The sequence below is a fragment of the Python bivittatus genome, unplaced genomic scaffold (genome assembly GCF_059951505.1).
Source record: "Python bivittatus isolate LINGU-HERP-01145 unplaced genomic scaffold, Pbiv_v1 ctg000700_np1212, whole genome shotgun sequence".
Lineage (NCBI taxonomy): Eukaryota > Metazoa > Chordata > Lepidosauria > Squamata > Pythonidae > Python > Python bivittatus.
In genome coordinates, this window is record NW_028277098.1 from 90,456,586 (window position 1) to 90,476,933 (window position 20,348).

The 20,348-nt window shown below is 42.4% G+C and overlaps 1 protein-coding gene and 1 non-coding gene across 2 annotated transcripts; one reads left to right on the forward strand and one right to left on the reverse strand.

The window, feature by feature from the left end:
- Positions 1 to 2,199: 2,199 nt before the first annotated feature.
- On the reverse strand, positions 2,200 to 2,301 carry LOC112542225 (U6 spliceosomal RNA). Its single transcript, XR_003086049.2, has one exon. It is a non-coding gene; the product is annotated as a U6 spliceosomal RNA (small nuclear RNA).
- Positions 2,302 to 8,184: 5,883 nt separating this feature from the next.
- Positions 8,185 to 18,715, forward strand: MIMS2 (mitochondrial inner membrane scaffold 2). The gene is made up of 3 exons (XM_007421831.3): positions 8,185 to 8,752; positions 14,506 to 14,678; positions 17,390 to 18,715. Exons 1-3 carry the CDS (start codon positions 8,276 to 8,278, stop codon positions 17,604 to 17,606), a joined length of 867 nt encoding a protein of 288 aa, XP_007421893.2. The 5' UTR covers positions 8,185 to 8,275; the 3' UTR covers positions 17,607 to 18,715.
- Positions 18,716 to 20,348: the final 1,633 nt, after the last annotated feature.

A 20,348-nucleotide genomic window follows, 5' to 3' on the forward strand; every position in this document is an offset into this window, starting at 1 on the left:
ACTCTTTTCCGATTTTTTCCCCCCAACTTCCTAGTCCCATTTATAGCACCAAGATACTCTGGTGGTCTCCCATCCAAGAACTAACCAAGCTTACCTCTGCTTAATTTTCTAGAGAGTTTTCAAACTGTGTTTACATGAGAACTTGATGAGGTTCCATGAGAAACTTAAAAAAAAAGTTCACTTGAATGCAACCCTTTTTCTGTCACTAAAGCTCTGCATCTTGATCAGGGATTCCAAGCTTCTTTTTTTTTTAATTAACAGTTTCCGTGTCCTGAAAAAGTTTCAGAATCCCTGTTCTAGATTAGCCAGGTTTAGCCACTTGCAGATGCATAACCAAACTACATGCTATTTGAAAAATGTAGCCAGCAACTAGAAATATTGGTTTTTCATCAACCTTTGTGGGTAATGTACAGTATCTGTAACACAGGGCTGCCATATTGGGCTGCAGAACTCATAACAACCAGTAGATAGCAGCGAAAGCACACACCCACACACATGCACACACACAATCTTTGGTGCCATTTACTGTCTGTCTCGATTTCTGCAGCCCTACGTTAGGCTCAATTTAATGAAAAATGTAATTGCAAGTCAAAAATTAACACAATCATCTTAAATTATCAAAACGCTGTCTCGTCCCCAACCAGTTCTCCTGGCTTTTCTACTTCTGCCAAACCCCACTGATCTTCTTCAGTGCAGCCATCAACCTAAAAGAGGTTGCCCATTCAGGGTAGGATAAAACAGAAACATTTCATCTTTACATCTAATTCCAACCTGTACGGTGTAATTGTAGAACAGGGGTATGCAATCAACACTTAACTTTTCAGTGGCCGCCTAGAGGCTACAAAAAGTGGGTGGGGCCAGGATGAAGTAATTGGTATGACAAGAGCAAAAACAAACATGAGATCCAATGTGGTTTAGCAGTTAAATTGTCGGACTCGGGAGATCAAGGTTAAAGTCTTTAGCCATCTTCAGCCACGGAAACACACCAAATGACTTTGGAATAGTCATTTGTTCTCAGTCTGTGTGATGGAATGGAATTATGAAGGCCAGACTCAGGGAGAAAAACATTTTCTTTCATCTCCTGAGGCGAGAGGGAGAGATAAAAGGATGAGACAGGCACCTCCCTGAGGAATTCACAATGTTGTGGCTGGCATTACTTGGGAACTGGGGTTTCAGTCTGGGAAGATTGATGTCAGGCCTAGCCCAAGGAACTCCAAGAGACCATGTAAATTCAGTCCAGCAATGTTTATTAGCTACAACCTCTAGCAAGAATCTTTGCTTATCTGGGTGATGATTGCTGGTGAGGCAATCTTCTGTTCTTTTGACTCTTTTGAATAGTATGTAGATGCTGTTTATCTCTATGTGTCTGTTAATTGCTGCCTTGTCTGAATACCAGGCTCCCAAGAATTCTCTTGCATATTTGGATTTAGCTTGGTCTAAAATGCTGACAGTTTCCCAGTTAAAACTATGGTTCTGTCTGTCCATGTGTTGTGAGATTAAGGAGTTTTCATCATGTCTTCTGACTGCTAGTTGGTGCTCATGGATACACTCTGCTAGTCTTCTGCCTGTCTGTCCTACGTAGTGTTTGTTACAGTCCTTACACTGTGTGTTATAGATGACTCCTGTTTTTTCTTCTTGTGCTACTGGGACTTTTGGTTTACTTAAGATATTTTGGAGTGATTTTGTTGGTTTGTGTGCTACAGAGATGCCATGTGGTTGTAATAGTCTGTTGGTGGTTTCTGAGATGTTTCTGATGTATGGCAGTGTGATCCTTTTCATAGCTTGTGTAGGTTGTGTTGTAGTAGACTGAGTGGTCAGGCACTTTTTGATAAAGTTGCGTAGATATCCATTTTGTTGGAAGATGTTGTACAGTATAAGTGGTCTTTTTCATCTGTGAGAAATGTGTGAGGGGTGAGATCAGAGACAGGCCTTTTCTGATGAAGTTCCCACACTTTGGAACATGTTTTCCCCAAGGTACATTTGACCCTTTCCTCCTCACATTCTGTTAAAACCATATTATTCCACTGTGCCTTCAAGCCAAGTTTGATTATGAGCCTCCATCTTCAACATGTATCTTTATGACTGTTATTAATCTCCATATACTATTTCCCTTCTGCTTTGTGGTTCACCAGCCAGAGTCTTAATTGATTGGGGCGATTTGCAAATATCATAAAATAAATAAACAAACAAACAAGACAGCAGTTTTTGGAGCCACTCCAGAGGCACCATCCTTGCGCAGGGGCCATGCTGATCTTCTCTGCATTGTTCCATTTTTAGTATATGTGCTGCTGAAGGGAGCACACAGAGGCTGCTTGCTATGGTTTTTGGTGCATCACATGTTCCTGGTGGCTCATATTCTTCCCCCACTCAGGTATACCTATCCAGTATTGCTAAGTACAATGTTGCTTGGCCACCAGTCAAGCAAGAAAGAGGAATGTACGGTGCTCTGATAGGCGATATGCATCACCAATGTGCTGAATAACAGGGGGTGGGGAGCATCATTTCAGGTTTTTTTCCCAAAGGAAAAGCCTCTCTTGGTTTCCTTCTGTCTGAAGAGCAGTCTGGTGCAGAAACACTTGTGACATTTTTTAACCAATTGTGAGAGTTAACTCAGGGATGCAACATTCAGAACCAAGACAGCCAGGAGGAAAGATGGCTTAGAAAGCCTGTCCAGGATGACACTGCTCTGCATATGTGTGTAATGAGCTGTGAGAATAACCTTGAGGAACAGGAGGAAGAGCTGCAGCTAAGACAATGGTCAGATAAGAGAAATCTGAGTCCAAAGCAGGAATGTAATTTGAGAAAATGTCTCAGACTTGACCCTCTTTAGTTCTATTTAGGATAAAGGCAGGGCGAAGGCACATTTAGATTTGCAAGATTCTGTTATTGTAATTTTATAATAAAAATAGTTTTAGTATTCATAATTTGGTGTCCAAATCTAGTCTGCCCCAAAGGGTTGACAATGCATGACCATGCACGCAGCTCACATTTCAACAAAACTTAAGAGGAAGCTCTGGGAAATCATTGTTGCCCATCAATGCTGAAGGTGAATCTGGAGAATAGGGCAGCAAAGGGCCCATGGCAACTGCTGCATGCAGCTTTCCCCACAACTGATTGGGACATCCCCCACAGAAGATTATGGGTTTAGCTCTCCAATTTCCAAACATCTGGGAACAACTGGGCTGTTATGATTTCTCTGCCAGGAACCAGAGAATGGTTGTCTCCATGAATATTCACCAGCCAGCTACAACATTTAACACTAAGTCTGAACCTTAAATTTCATGTTTCCCTCTGGGAATGGTTGCACTAAGCCCATTAAATACTTTACAAGTCCAAGAGAGTCTCTGGACACAAGGCAGCTGCATAAAAGCTAAACAGAGATTAAATATGAATGGGTTTAGCTGCCTCATTGAACAGCAAGAGATTGCTCTCTGTAGCTTAATGAGGTGTGGTTTTCTTTTTGGTATCTGGGAGGATGGTAGAAGTAACCAGAGCATCTTGTTCTGCAAGTATTTCAGCTGGTCAGGAGACAGGAGACCAAGCTTATTTAGAATACTATTTAAGAAAGTGTTACAGCACAAAACTTTGGTTTTGTGGGTTGTTGTCAGAAAGGGAATTCATTAGGAACCTTAATTATTTATGCCAACTCACAGTTCAAAACCCAAGGTTTATGGCATACCCAAAGAACAGCTGAAAATGAACATAAAATATTGACAAGTGTGAGAAGATTCCAAGAATGATTTTAAAGGAGCGCCTTTAAAATCTTTTTATTTAGTCTGTGAGGGGCAAGGCATTTCTATCAGTGGCCACTCTTTTCCAAACGCAGCTGCATTCGCCTTAGGCCAAGTTTCATTTTTAAAGGTGGTATGTTTGTGTTCCCATAACGTGCTTGGCTCTGGTTTGTTTCATCATTGTTTGGCAAGTTTATCCCTCCTGCTAACCCATAAACCATTTTAAAAACTACAGTGACTGGTTCCACACCCCACACATTACTCCAAAATTAAACAAACCACACTATGGCTTAGCTTAGCATGATGTGTGAAACTAGTGTAAATGTGTTATAGCCCTACCCAATTCTAACATTTTTACCAAAGGATTTCTAAAGCCATGAGAGGATACTAAAAAACTGACTACTCAGCTATATCTCAGCTGTAGATATAACTTATTAATGTAGATAAATATTGCATTTTATAAATGTCTCAGGTTTGTGTCTGGTTTTGCACTGATCTGCAATATTAAGTCTCTGCAGCTATATACGGTCAGCCGCACGGTCACCCACACGGTCACCCATGCCTTGGTCACCTCCAGATTGGACTACTGCAACGCGCTCTACATGGGGCTACCCTTGAAGAGTATCCGGAAGCTACAGCTGGTGCAGAATGTGGCGGCGCGGACAGTTCTCAATGCCCCTAGGAGGCCACATATAACATCGCTGTTGCGTGAGCTGCATTAGTTGCCAGTTTGTTTCCGGGTCCATTTCAAGCTGTTGGTCATCACCTTTAAAGCCCTTCATGGCACGGGACCAGGTTATCTGAGGAACCGTCTCGCCCCAGTTGTTTCAGCCCACCCCACTCGGTCCAGCAGAAGGGGCAGGTTGCAGACCCCACCAGTCAAGGAATTCCGATTGGTGGGGTCTAGGCAGAAGGCCTTTTCTGCTGTGGCTCCTGCCCTATGGAACATCTTGCCTCCCGAGGTCCGGTGTGCCCCTCCCTCATGTCCTTCAGAAAAGGGGTTAAATCCTGGCTCTGCCAGAAGGCCTGGGGGCCAGATGGGGGCTCGCACCTGTGGAGATGGCTGGTGGGGTGATGGGTTTTGGCTCCCCCCCCCCAGCATCTTGAAGGTTTTTAGTGCTAAAATATACAGGGGGGGGTTAGGACATTTTTAATGTATGTTTGTATTTTAATTATTTATGGATTTTAGTCACTGTTGGAGGAATTGGTGTGTTTGTTCTTTTTTGTTATTGTGAGCCGCCCAGAGTCACCCATTGGGGGAGATGGGCGGCATACAAGTTTAATAATAAATAAATAAATAAATAAATAAATAAATAAATACACACACACACACACACACACACACACAGCAATGAGGTGTCTTTGTTTTATACAAGCTTACCAGCAACATTTAAAGTTGAAAGATCTACGCAGTCAGCATGTTTGTTATCACACAACATGCTCACCAGGTCCAGTGCAGTGAGTTTAGATATCCTATAGCCAGGCAAACTCCATTAACCACTATTATTGATATAAATGAAAAAAAAAATGTCACAACTGTAGTTTTTTCTTCTATTATATAATGCCCCCAACTTGAAAATGATGATTACCATAAAAATGTTTATTAATGAGACACTGCATTAATAAAAATTCTTTTTAACAAATAAAATATAGAAACTGGGGGATGCAAACAAGGGAACCCATATTTGGAACGATTCCACATTCTTTATAAGGAATCTGGATTTTGAAGGCTAGAATTATACCCAGAGCACAAAGCCTTCATTCAGTGCTCTCAACTTCCCACTTAATGAATATAAAACTCCTCTTCAGGATCCCTCTGTTCTGCGATTATTTATATCATCTCCAGCAATCATCACCCAGATAAGCAAAGGTCACCACCAGGCACACAATCAAACAGTCAACAGATGTTAATCAATGAACTACCAGATGAGCAAAACAGAACCCCCATCCCCACCAGCACTGGCAAGGCAGGCCACAGCAGATAAACAGAGAGCAACCCCCATCCCATTTTAGCACTGAAGATGTTACCTAACCGGATAATGAAATGTTTGCAAGAAAAGAACCAAGCTCAGAGAACCCCAAGGACTCCACTTAGGGCCAGCTTTATGATAAAAAGCAGAAACTTTACTGAAGTCAGGGATACCATTATCTCATCTCCCCTTCCTTGTTCCATCCTGCTGATATGCTTATTCAAGAACTTGGCTTTGAATTCCTTCAGGATGCCTGAGGAACATGTACTTCTTAAAGTCCACGGGAATCTTTCCAAACAATAATGTGGTGGTATCCTGATCCTCTTCTTCTTCTAATTCTGCTCAAGTTATGTATGAGTGTGTATGCTGTCACCACCATTCCAAAGTGCCATCTGTTCAGAGACAATCAGGACTGAAGGAAGTCATTCAGTTTACAAACTGAATCTCTATATTTAGAGGTTGAATACCTTTAACTACCAATTGATCATGTGCCATCAAGTCTGTGTTGACTCTTAGGGACCACACAGATAGACCTTCTCCAAGATTCTCCAATCTGGCCCTACAGCACCCATGGCCACTGTAATCAAGTCCATCAACTTTGCTAGTAGTCATCTTGTTCTCTTTCCTTCCACCTTTCCCAGCATTACAGACTTTTCAAGGAAGTTGAGTCTTCTCAGAATGTGCCCAAAATATGATAATTTAAGCCTGGTCATTTGTGCCTCAAGTGAGAACTCTGAATTGACTTGTTCTATGGTCCATCTCTTTCTTTTCTTGGCTGTCCATGGTATTCTCTGGAGACTTCTCCAGCACGAAAGTTTAAAAGCATCAATACTTTCTGTCCTACTTCTCCAAAGTCCTCTCTGTGTGTTTGCTTATTTATTTATCCTATTTATAGAGCTGCCCATCTCACATAAAGTGACTATTATACACATACATCATACACATATATGCACATAGACAATCTTTCCTTCTCTTTATATGCATATATACAAACACATATACAGATATATACACATAGATACACAGTACATAAATATGTATGTATATATCTATGTATGTGTTTGTATGTATGTAGATATATAGTACATAGAAAGCCAGTTTGGTGTAGGGTTAAGGCATCAGGCTAGAAACCAGGAGACCATGACTTCTAGTCCTGCCTTAGACACAAAGCCAGCTGGGGGACCTTGGGCCAGTCATTCTCTCTCAGCCCTAGGAAGCAGGCAAGGGCAAACCACTTCTGAAAAACCTTGCCAAGAAAACTGCAGGGACTTGTCCAGGCAGTTGCCAGGAGTTAAAAACTGACTTGAACGTGCACACACACACACTATCATATAGACTTTGTTGTATTCTTTATTGCCTCTGGGAGGAGTGATGCAGAAATACAATATTATTATTATTATTATTATTATTATTATTATTATTATTATTATTATTATTATACATATGCTGCCCAACTCCCAGCTATTGTATTATGTATATATGGGATGATGTATTTGGATATCTTTGAGCTGGGTCACAAAATGAACCATTTCCAGTCTTTGAGTAGCGTGCAAGAGCTACGCACACCCAAAATAGAAAAGGCTGGAACAAAGAAGAGTTAAGAGCCAGCTCCCAACCTAAATTTGATTAGCTAAACATACCTAGGATTATTACTAATGCAATTAGCAATTTTCCCTTCGGTCACATTAAAAATCTAACATCAAGGCCTGGATAGGTTAGGGTCACCTATACCCTAGACTCCAGGAGTTGCATACACTCCACCCTAGAGTTGGGACTGCACACAGGAATCCAATCCAATCCAACCTACAGTTAATTCTTTATGTTTTTAATAGAAAAAAAAACATTATCACATTATCTGCACCTGTCCAGGAAGTTTTCCCTGGCTGCTAGCATTCAAATTTAGCTACCATGTTAATTTCCCACAATGCCCCCAAACAAGATGGAGCAAATGGCATGGTCAGAGAGAAGGAAGGAATAGAGGTATACTGTACTTGGCAGAAAACTGGAGCCCTATCAATTGCTCAGGGGTTCTGCTGGGCTGGAATTTCTCAGGGTCCCCAAATGCACAAGGCTCTCCCTTGAATTGGGACACGGTTCACGAAGAGCCCTTGCAGGAAAAGGGGAACACGTTTGTTCAAGGGGGTCTGTTTATCATGCTTAGTCAGGATTTGCTTAATGGCCATCTGCCCTTCGAGTTCGTCATAAATACCGACGGAGGACTGCCTGGGATTGCACAACGCAAGCAGCCTAAGTCGTGGGCTGCGTTCACCAATTCGCTAAGGCAGAATCGAACAAACCCCTTTCGGGCTGTGTCCCAGGTGTGAACGCAGCCGGCCGGCCGGCCAGCAGCGGAGAAGAACGCGAAGGAAGCAGGAAAGCCTGCCCGGCCGGCGTCTCCCCGGCTGGGTCTCTCGAGCGCGAAGTCAGGCCGGGAAGCGCTGGCCCTTTAAGGAGGAGGGCCGTGGGTGGCCGCTTCCCCTTCTCTCCCGGGGCCGGGGTGCCGCCTTCCTCGCTCCAGAAGCGCTGGGCAGGGAGGGCTGCGCTGGGGCAGCGCCTCCGGTGACTCCGGCTGCCATGCGGCGGCTAGGCCAGCCTTGCGCTCTGCCTCCGCTTTTCCCCGGGGGGCCGTTCCAGGCGGCCGGCGGGCGCGCGGCTCTGGACCAAGCAGCTGGCACTGGCGGCAGCCTCCGAGCGGGGGCAGTTCGGGCCGGCGGCGCTGCGCCGGCGCTCCTGTGGGGCCAGGTGCAGCCCAGCCGGGCAGTCGAGACTCAGTCGCCCGGCCAGGGGCACCAGCGGAGCAGCCTCGGGCTCCTGCGCCGCCTCTTGCTGCACCCACCCGCTCGCTTGTGGCTCCCGGCGGCGGCTGGTGGTCCCCTCCGCAGAGGAAGCGAGCCGCTGCGCCGCCCGTTCAGTCAGCTGGAAACGCCGGCGGCGGCCGATCCGCGCCAGCTGCGCTCCGAGAGAGCCGGGCGAACGACGAGGAGCGAGTTCCCTGGCAGCGGAGAGGACAGTCGCGGCGGCGGAGCCCGCAGCCGCCTCGCACCTCCCAAAGTGGGTGAATGACGTGTCCGCGCGTGTGCGTGGGAAGGCGCGCCTGCCGCTTGGATTGGCACAGAGGGGTCCCCGCGGGTCCACCTTCAGGGCTGGACTTCAGGGCGCCCCACAAGGCTGTGTTCGTCCGGCACGGACGAAGCGATCCCTTTTTTAAGACTAGCGAGTGGTGGTGCGTACCAGGCCCGTGTAGTTTAGGGATCGGGGTGTCGCCGTCCCTGGGGACTTGGACGGGCTTAACCGCGGTAAAGTCAACAATTGGTTGGCGTGTCCTGCGACTTCGGTCACAGTAAAAGGGACCATTAGCGGAACGAGCACACACAACCTATGGGCCTTCGACTGGAAATTGCCCGGAATGTGAAAAAGGAAGATTTTCCTGAGCACGTGCAGAAAGTATTTGAGAGTAGGATTCCAAGCGACTTTTTTTTTTTTTTTAATGTTAGTAGATTTGGACGCAAGTAAAAGGTGGTTTGGCGCTTACTTCCCTTCCCTTCCTTTATAATATTTACCAGGTTTGAACGGGAGAAGTCTTCAGCATGGCTCGTCTCGCTAATCTGCTCAACAATCCTTAGCCAGAGGTTTGACTTTTAGTGTGCCTGCTGCAGATAAAAGGGTGGGACTGGGGGGGAAAAAAGGGGCAGCTGGCAGAGGCCCTGTCACTTACCCCATCTGCCTTGAGCATGCAGTTTACATCAGTTTTCTGTTATCTGGTGCCTGCCAGATACAGGTAGGACTACAATTCCATCATTATTTTATTTATTTAGGTTTATAGGCCACAATAATCAGCTGGGGCAAGGTTGGAAAAACCGGTTTTCTGCTATGGTGCAACACAACACTAGTGTGTTTGTTTGCTTGTTTGTTTGTTTATTTTGCAGTCATCTTACTGTTCATTTCCAGAAAGAGCGCCAGATGCCTTCTGTCTTATGCAACATGCTTAAGCAATCATATAAAGACTTAGAAGAGTAATTTGCACAACATAAGCTAGCTTCGTGGTAACCTTGGTTTGCATTTTTGGAGACCTAGTGTATGTGCAAACCACTCCACTGAATTTATGATTCGTTGGATTGTGTGAACACAGATGATGGGCCAATTCAGAAACCAGGTTAAGAATGTTGTAGGATGCAACCACGGTTTGTTTTTAAAACCCCTGCTTTTCTCTGTTGCAATGATATCCAAGGTGGATTACAGTTGACATAATAAAGCAATCTAACAGAACAAAAATTAGTAAGAAAGCAACATCAAAACCTGGAGAATATTTTTTATTCAGGTAGGCTTTTGGTTTTTCAATTAATGCTGAGGTCTAAATGGATTTGGTGTCATAAACATTCAATAAATAAATCAATATTAGAAGACTGGATTAGCTCCTAGGTTTTCATTATAATTTACTGTTTTAGTTTGTCTTACTGTCAGCCTTTCTGAGCACTGCTTGTAATGAAAAAGTAGGATTCCATTTAATTAATTGGATTAATTAATTAAATAAATAAATAAGTAGGATTCCATTTAATTAATTGAAATCCCTGTCTGCGTAAGAAGGAGCAATTAGCAAGAAGGAGCGTTAGAATTTACTTTCTGGAGATCCAGGGAGTAGTTTAACAAAATTGGTCAGAGAGCTATTTTACATGAAGGAGTTTTTCAGTTGTACAGCTTCTCACTTGTAGGAAGTTTTGGCTGTTTGTGTGAACTTACAGAAAGGAACTCACCTCACTTAGCCACCTCCCTTTTCCAGGGTCTTGGGCCAAAATTTCCTTCAACACTACTGTCTTCTACTCAACTGGCTTTCATGCCTAATTTCTCCCCATTGCTAGTCCAGTGCCTTAATGATGAGACCGAACTGGCTTTCTGCTCATTCTTGCTCTCCATGCTGATTGTTGCATCTGAAGAAGGGTTTCTTACAGGAATATTTTGGCAGTGGAATTTCTGGTCTTCATTCTGAAAAGCACACCATATACGTGATCTGTTAGCATTAGTAAATGCTCCATATGGACCCATCAGGTTCCCTGGTCTACCTAATTTTTTAAAAAGATTCTTTTAATTAATTAATAAATAGGAAGCTGGCATGCTGCAAAGCACTAGTCTGTACCATCATTTATTTACAGAAATGCCTACAAAGGTTCCACTGGAGTCCTAGAAGATAGGTTGCCTTTGGGTAAATGATACCCTATGCCTGCCTGTAACAATATGGCGGTCTCAGTCATGGAAGTTCGCTGGGTGAAGGGAAGCGTAAAAGAGAAAGAGGCAATGCAATAGAAGAACAACGGCTATGCATGCCACTTTAGCAACAATTAGCCACCCAACTGAAGATGGAGCACAGTTCAGGCCAACTATCCTCAGGGTGACCCTGAGACAACCTCAGCTTGACAGCAAGTAACCATAAAGCTAAATTAGTTAATTACATCCTTTAATAACATCTTGATTTCAGTACACGATCAAGGTTTATTGCAGAGAGAATGATTGGAGAAAAATCATCTCCTGGTGGGACATGGGTAGTCAAAGTTTCCTTGCTCCGTCTGTCTCAGCACTATTTTCAATTCTACTGAATGTGGAGGATCATTGTAGGGCAGCCTTTTTGAGAAAACTGTTGCTTTGTCAAGGTCAAGCACCATGCTCTCCGTCGTCTTAAATCTGGTCAGCAAATCGGAAAGTCTGTGGTGGCTTAACCGACCTACTTTAGTAGAATGATAAAAGTGCAATCTAGTTTTTATCAGCTGTACCGTTTTACAAATTAGGTTACATGGGAGAGGATTTTGGGGACAAGAAATGCCTCTCAGCATGGAGTCAACTGACAGATACTTTAGGGGACACTGTTGTGTCATATCAAAATCTACATTTGTGTGTGTGTGAATTTGCAAGCCTGCCATGGCAAGCCATTCTATAGGTGTGCTTGCCATAGCCTCTGAACATTTCAGATGTGCTCTTGACCCCCAAAATTTGCTTTTCTCTACTATGTGTGTATTAATATCTGGTTCTGGATGGCTCCCATCCTGATGACATTCAGGAACCTATTAAAGACCTGTGTATTCTCCCAGGCTCTGGGACACAGTAAAGTTTGAGCCCCTGCTGAATGGAATTTCTTTGATTATATGTTGTTTTGGGGGTTTGGGGGTTTTGTATTTCTTTACTTTTAATTGTAAGATGTCCAGAGTTATTGGGAACTGGTCAGCCTGTGAGTTGTACTAATGAATAAATAAAAAGTGATGTTCAGAGGCATATGACAGTGTGCCTGTAAATATATGTACAATCAGCTGAATAGCTGAACATGGGATAATAGCAAAATGCACTAAAATCACACTTACAATCTATTACAGAGTGGAAAATGGAGCAGTGATCCTGTGCTGATCTTAATTAGAAACTTATCAATGTGATTGTTTATGTTACTATTTCCAGCAGCACAACAGTGAATGTCCTTGCAAGGAAATCTCAACAAAAGTCCACATTCAATTGCTTTCCTATACCAAAGCTTTGCAGTGACCTCAGATTGTCAGAATCTGCAGCCACTTACATAGCCCAGAGGAGGACTTGTCTTTATGCATCATTAATAGAGTCTAATGCCTATCATTTCTCCTGGTTAGCTGACTTATTTTATGGGTCCTAAGTTGTGCCAGTCAAGGAGGTCTAACAGCTTTCTTCCAACTAGTTGCATTTCAGATGTGTGGGACTATGATTTTCATATTTCCAGCCAGCATGATGCTTGACAACTATGGCTGGGAAATTTGCGAAGGTTTAGTTGTGATGAAAGTTAAGAAAGGCTGATGTACATATTACTGTGCAACTTTTTTTACAAATGATTATTTTTAAAATGTCCATGCAGCCCTTGAAAATCAAGTTTTATAACATATGAATATCAGAGAATTAAAAAAAAATTAAAAATACAGTAGGTAAATACATATGAATAACAGTAGTTTTAAAGGCTGCTATGTGACACATTTAAAATATTTCTTAGAAACATCTTTCCTTCCTATCCATGATAATGTCTCGAATATCTCTCCCAAGCTTTTAAAAAAACAATTGAATAATGTATGGAGGAACCATTGGCTGGAGAGGAGAGGGGGCAGTGAGCATCAAGGTCTGCTAGATTTCCTGTTTTCCCAGATTCTTCTTTGTTTTTCAACACCTCTCCCTTTTTTTTTAATCAGTATTTTTTATTGATTTAATTTAATTGGTTTTGCAATGTAGGCATGGACTTTGGGAGAATTGGTTCAAATTTTTAGGAACCGGAGCGCTTGACTCAGTGTTACTGTAAAAACAACAGCTTAGATGATTTGCAGACTTTTCAGTGAAAAAGCCACGATAAATGCTGTCTTTGCTGCCTCTCTGACACAGCGAACTATTGCGGAACCCATTCCTTGTCATGTTTTGTTTCGTCAGCTGGCCTAGTAAAGCGTGTTGTCAGCAAGCAATTGCCAGCAATTCCCTTGTGGTTCCTTTCCACAATCTGCCATGTTTTGTTACGAGCATGCATATTGCATGATGCAGCAGGAGCAGGAAAGCCAAGGCTTTATACCCAGATGACTCATTTTATGTCAGTATCCCCTAAGTGGTGACAACCAGTTCAGTGTGTTACTGCGCGCGCTGCCTGCAACAGTACAGAATTTTCCTTCCTCTTCCAGGATTTGCAGAATCTTGAAACAAACTTCGCTTTGATGTAGACCTAGACTCAGGTTCACAGCTTGTCTACTTGCAATCAGCTCTTGAATAGCTGGAAAAGAGGGCTAGAGCCCTATATTCTCCATCACCTGTGTGCTTTGCATGTACATGTACGTGAAATACATTTACGAAGTACGTATACATATGTACAGGCTAACCTTTGTAGGACAGAGTTCTTACAAGATGAGTCACAAAACTATAAAAAATAGAATAAAGCAAATTAACTTGAAGACAACACAAAAATGAGTTAAACTGGCGATCAGTGAGTTTGGGGAGTAGGGAACCCCAACAAATAATACCAATCCTTAAAAGATCTTAGTTGGAGTAGGCAAAGTGTTGCTTTCTATGACCTTAAATCTCCATTTGCATCCTTCCAGCAACCTTTCTGAAGGTCATTGCCCCAAAATTGGTAAACTCATTTCCTACCCTTTTGAAGAGTAAGCCCTCAAATAGATTTTACACACTTAAAAATAAGCGGGAAACCCCAAAGAGAAAACAGCATCCTTATCCGGGGGGGGGGGGGGGGCGGGTAGAAATCATAAGCCCACCCTGCAACCATGGCTACTCATGCTTTCAGCCATTGCCCCTCCTTATTCTAAATACAGGTAGACCTTGTTTAGCGACCATAATTGGGACTGGCAACTTGGTCATTAAGCAAAGTGGTCTCTAAGTGAAACTGCGACTCTCCTTATGATCTTCCTTCAGCTTTCCTTTGCTTTATAGACCTGCAAAGTTCATAAATGCAAAGACTGGTCGCCAAGTTACTTTTTCATCACTGTTGAATTGCAAACGGTTGCTAAACAAGGCAGTAGCTACCTGTAACGCTGGTTGATATTTTGGGATTGGTGCTGATAAATAATGACCATTTATATCATCTCAGTTTTAACAGCAGGTATATGACAAACAGGAACGGTGTGGACAGGGTAAGGGGGCCAACTGTTACAAGCCAGTGGTCTGTAATGTAATGTTTGAACAAAGCGCCCCATGAATTGCAGGATCCAAATGATGAAATAAACACGCTCTAAATAAAAGCACTGCTGTAGAATCACTATGGGTTATTTGTATGGGAATAACCAACCTTCTCTCTCCTACCTACCTCCAATATTTAGGCTACAGGTGCATCGCCAGAAAATCTCACAGATCCCAACCAGGAAAATGGGAAGAAACCAAATAAATCCCAGCAGTTGAAGAAAATTTTTAAGGAATACGGAGCTGTTGGAGTAACTTTCCATATTGGAATTTCTTTGATGTCTCTGGGGATGTTTTATCTGGTAGTGTCAAGGTAGGCATTATTATTATGGTTGGTTGCATAGTCAGCCAGATGTTTAGACTGGATTTGGCATTTTTATCCACCTATCGAGTCCTTCCCAAGGCCCTGGGATAGGCAGATGTTGTTGTTTGATGGTGTTAAAGGTATCATCGCAGGTTATAAGCTGTTCCAAGTAAAGCTGCCTTATTATTATTATTATTATTATTTATTATTTCATGCTTTGGAGGTTACGTTAGCTATAGGCAAGCTGGCACTATCAAGTTATTTTGGACTTCAGTTTGCATACCCTTCAAAAGCATGGCCAAAAGCAGGAATTGTAGGCCAAGATATCTGGTAGGCACCAGATTTCTCATCTTTAAGAAAAGAGACATGTTGTGGCAAATGAATATAATTGCCTTGTTGGAGCAGAGCAACTGGCAAAAATGCCAGTGGGCGTTTGTAAGAATGATGGCTTTTTTAAATTTATCTCCAACAGTTGGCACTTGAGAGAATTCCTAACAGTTGTGTGAGTCAGTACTGCAGCTCTTATGAATCTTGTCTCATTGAGTTTATAAGATACACTGTGCCTGATTCTGATTATAATCTAAAGCAGGAGTCAGCAATCTGTGGCTCTTCAGAAGTTGCCAAAGTACAACTCTCTGAATTCCTCACTTTTGGCCTGTCCAAAAACATTGAGGGTTAAAATTCAGCAACCTCTGGAGAGCTAGAAGCTGTCCACTCCTCTTCATTTATTTGTTTATTCAATGTATATGGCTGCCTACTTGGCAGGTCATTCTGTTCATGTTGTTTGATCAGCTTCCCCAAATCTGGATTCTTCCAGATATTTAAGACTGCAGTGACAGATGATGATAATCGTAGCACAAAAAAATCTCATTTGGGAGGGCTACTTTTGATCACTGTAAATGAGGTTTGCGTGCTCTCCCTTTCTGATCTTCCTGCATTTACAAAGAGAAAATGAGAGGTCTTCCTTTCATTTAAAAAATTGTTATTATTAAGTAAGATTTACAGCTGACTTTCTCTTCAGGATATTAAGGTACCATACATCACACTCTGATTTTTCTCTTAAAGGTGGGCTATGCCAAAATATCCAGTGAGCTTCCATGGCTGGGGGTGGACTTGAACCCGAGTCTTCCAACTGCTAAGTCCAATATTCCAAACACTGAACTTAGGCCTGTTGGAATTTGGGTAGTGCCAAATTGCTTCAGGCCAGTGAGAGAATCCTCAGTTTTCTCTTCCACCCCTGACTGAAGTGCTGCCAGATTGGACAGCTTTGGCATTGCCTTCAGCACATGCTATGATCACCCAATTTGGAGGACTTTTCACACAAGCAGTTCTGCCCACCCAGGAACCCCTTTAACAGATATCAAAGATCATCCAGCTGCTGCCCTTTGGCAAGAACCACTGGAGTTGGGTGGCTAATAAATCTGAATTAATAATAATAGTAAGGGCTCCAAACAAAATACTCATCTGTACAGCCTTTGCCTTGTTCTGGGCAGGTGATCCAAAGGAGGCTCTGGAGCAGTGTTTCTCAATCTCAGCAACTTTAAGATGTGTGGACGTCAACTCCCAGAATTCCCTAGCCCTGGGAGTTGAAGTCCACACATCTTAAAGTTGCTGACATTGAGAAACACTGCTCTAGGCTGAATGGCTTTGCACGTGCTGTAGGGCTGCCTGTAGTGTTTGTAGCTTGGAAGACCTTTTGTGCATCCCAAGGCCCTTCCAGGCCAGCTGTTCTTGGCACACACAAGTGTTCACTGAAACTATCTAGCTTTGATGCACTTCAGGCATCTTTGGGGGAGAATGTGCTTCTCACCTTTCTCTGCAGGAAAATGCTGTGGGGCTCCAAAGCAAAGCAAGATGAAGGAGCATTTTTGCTGAGTTTTAAAAGGAAGGAGGTCGCATTAGCTTAGGAAGTGTTTTCAAGAGGGTACTTCACTTGAAGCTTTGCAAACTGAAGCCGCCTTCGAAGCTTGACACAATCCTACTCCACAGAACTGGCTTTATTTTGATTCAAGTTACTTAATAAACCAGGATACCAAATCCACAGTTCAATTAGAGATAAAAAAGACCTACCGGTAGTCCTCGCTTAACGACCATTCATTTAACGATGGTTCAGTTACAGTGGCCTTGGAAAAAGTGCTTTATGACCTGTACTCGCACTTACAACTGTCACAAACCATCACACACACCCCTGTGGTCTCATGATTCAACTTGCAACCTTTTTACAATGGTTGTTAAGTGAATCACTGTGGTCATTAAGTGAATCATGTGGTTGTTAAATGAATTCTGGCAAAAAATGTCCATTGGGGACGTTGGATTCGCTTAACCACATGAATTGCTTAACAACCGCGGTGATTTGCTTAACTACCATGGTGATTCGCTTAACAACCACCCTGCTAAACAATCAATTTTCTGGTCCCTATTGTGGTTGTTAAGTGAGGACTACCTGTATTTCTCCATGTTCATAGGAACATGAAAATAAAGGAGAGGCTCACTCTGACTTTTTTTGTAGTCATCTTAGCCATGAAGTAGGCTTCTCCAGACCTGAGGGAAGCACTGGTATAGTTTTCTCCCACGCCTACAAAGTGTTTGCTTCAGATTGGCTGAACCTGAACAGGAACACAGCCAAGATTTACTTTATAAATCAGTCTTTTTTAAAAACAAAATAAAACTAATTTTCATGTTACTAAAATGTACTCTCTCCCTCCTTTTCTCCCTTTTAGCGGAGTGGACATGACCACTGTTCTCTTCAAGCTGGGATTTGATGAAGCCCTTGTGCGATCCAAGCTAGCTGCTGGAACAAGCACTTTTGTGTTGGCCTATGCTATTCATAAACTGTTTGCTCCAGTCCGGATCAGCATCACTGTAATCTCAGTGCCCTTTCTTGTTCGCTATTTTCGGAAGATAGGTTTTTTCAAGCCTCCAGCTCCAAACCCATAATGTTACTCTGTGGAACTATAAAGAAAAGGATGCTCCCTTGTTTCTTCATAGAACCATTTGGAAGCTATTGCGCTCTGGCAGGCCTGCTTGGAACTCCCAAACCTCTCTCAGAAAGGCTGGGGAATGTGCTTTCTCTGAAATCAGTAACTAGTTTAAAAAGGTTATTGTCTGTGTTGCTCAGATACATTGTTAGCTTGCTGAGGCAGAGGAAGAATTATTGATTGGGTATGCTGATAAACATGTCAGGTCAGACCACTGGGTCCTTTAACCCAGTACTATCTGTAAGGAGCAGCAAGGCTTTTTAAGACAATGGGCCTATTCAGGATTGTTCTAGAGTGCAGGACGGTGAAGGACAGGTATAAATCACAAGAAGGCAGGTTCAAGTTGAACATTAGAAATGCTTCCTAAGAGCAGTTTGACAGTGAAGCCAATTTCTGAGAGAAGCCATGATTCCCTTGTTCTGGATGCGTTCAAGCAGATTTTGATTCTTGAACTTAGTAAAGGTATGAACGCTGTAGCTTAAATAGCCCTTTCACTTTTCTGATTCTAAGCCTTTACCCTTCTCTGCAAGCTCATCTTTTAGATAAGGTGATTGAATGTAGGATGACTCTGTGTTATACCACTAAACATTATGTTTCCTTTCATGTACAATGATCTTGTAAAGAAAGGTCAAAGGCATTTTAAACAACACTAGATACGCAAATAAGTGCATGAATAAGCACTAGATTCTAAGGAGTCATATTTCTTGCATTCCAAAAGATAACTTTCTAGCAATTAGTTTTTGGTTAACATGAGCTATTGGACACTTGCATCTGTTGCCCATAATAGTTTGCAGGCGTGGGGGGATTTCCTGCCAAAAAGGTGAAATGGTTGAGTGATTTAATGATAGTGGATAAACGTATTAGCATACATAATGGGGTAGTTGGCCAATTTGAGGATGTGAAGGGAGGGGCAGTTAGAAGCTAGGATTTACCATTTTTCCTGAATTCGGTGTGCTTTGATGTGGAAGGTTTCTTTGGTTCTTTAAATGGTATTATACCTATTTACAGGTTTTATATATTTCTGCCCTCCGTTTTTGACCATCGTAGTCAGAAGAGGCTTCCAGGGGCTGCAAAAACAAAGGCTGGGGGACACAAATTGCCCATCTTGTGTTATAGAAAGCAGCGTCGGGCAGAAACAATGCCAGTGGTTGATGTACAGCAGAGGGAATACAGGAGAAATTATCTGCCAGGGATGAGCTACAGATAATACATGATGATAAGTACAAGAGTAGGTCTTGTAGAACTGTGAGATACCTCCAGCTTCATTTCCTTGCACTTTCAACTATTTTAATTTTTTAAACCCTGGACTGAAACAACACTGCAGCGAATGCAGGAAATGGAGAATGAATTGATAACAATAAAAAAGGGTAGCTTGCTATTCCTTACTGGCACAGCATGCTCAGGATAGATTCCAGTACCATTATTGCATCAACTGGCTTGTAACTGAAAAATGTAAACATCTTAGAATCCCTACAGCTAGAAGCCATTGAGGCCATCGGACATAACCCTCCATTGAATGTAGGTATCTAAAGCAACCCTAGTCTAGCCCAGTGTTTCTCAACCTCATCAACTTTAATATGTGTAGACTTCAATTCCCAGCATTCCCCAGCCAGCTGTGGACTTCAACTTCCAGCATTTCCCAGCCAGCTATGCTGGCTGGGGAATGCTGAGAGTTGAAGTCCTCACAACTTAGAGTTGATGAGGTTGAGAAACACTGGGGTAGCCTCTGCATGAGTATATTCACTGAAAGGAAGCCAACGACTCCTAAGAAATTTGTTCCCCTACCAGACTTCTTATCCTTGGGAAGCTTTTTCCTAACATTCAGCCATAATTTGCCTTCCTATAACTTAAGACCTTGCCATTCCATAGAATTGCTTTGCCCTGAGCTTACTAGATACACCATGGAAGTATTTTTCTGGGGAAATTGTACTGTATTAGCAGGCTGTAGTATTTTATGCTTGGTTGGAGGTAATTGGTTTTCTGGGGATTTGAAATGTTAAAGCTGCAGAATGCTATCTATATAAACTAGCTGCAATCTAATAAATAAGTGGATAACCTATTTGCTACTGTTCCTGATAAAATTATTTTCCAAAAGCATAAGAATTAAGTCAGTTCATAATGTAATACTATTTTGTGAAAAAAAAAATCTTGTGAAATAAGATTGAAACCTATTACTTTGATAGATAAAAGTGACAAAGTTCACCTGTGTGCTTTGAATAAAATTAACCAAGGCTTCAGTGAACCGTATTTAACTGCAAAAGCCAGGTAGTTCAACAAATTGGGATGAAATAATCCAAACCCTGGGATCTATCCCAGACATTAAGGTGATTTTAAATTTATATGAAGTTGCAGGCAGTGGCTCAGTTCATACATTGCTCGAAATCATGAACTTTGCAAGCTGCAAAGGTTACATAGACACAATACACTAAACAAAACTAAAGAGATCACATGGCTTAGCATAGGTGCACGATTCCAATCACTGGGGGATCATTAATCCACTGAATTCAAGAATCAGTAGATATTGAAAAAACTACTACACAGAATAAAGTACAATGTTATAATTATATCTGAAGGGCCATACATGCAATGTGTAAATTAAGCTACTTGTTACAAAAACTTAAATGATTAAATGAAAGTAACTTGAGCAATGTGTCTGCCAAGTCTCAGAATCAGATCAGTTCCATGGGGGCAACAAAGGAAA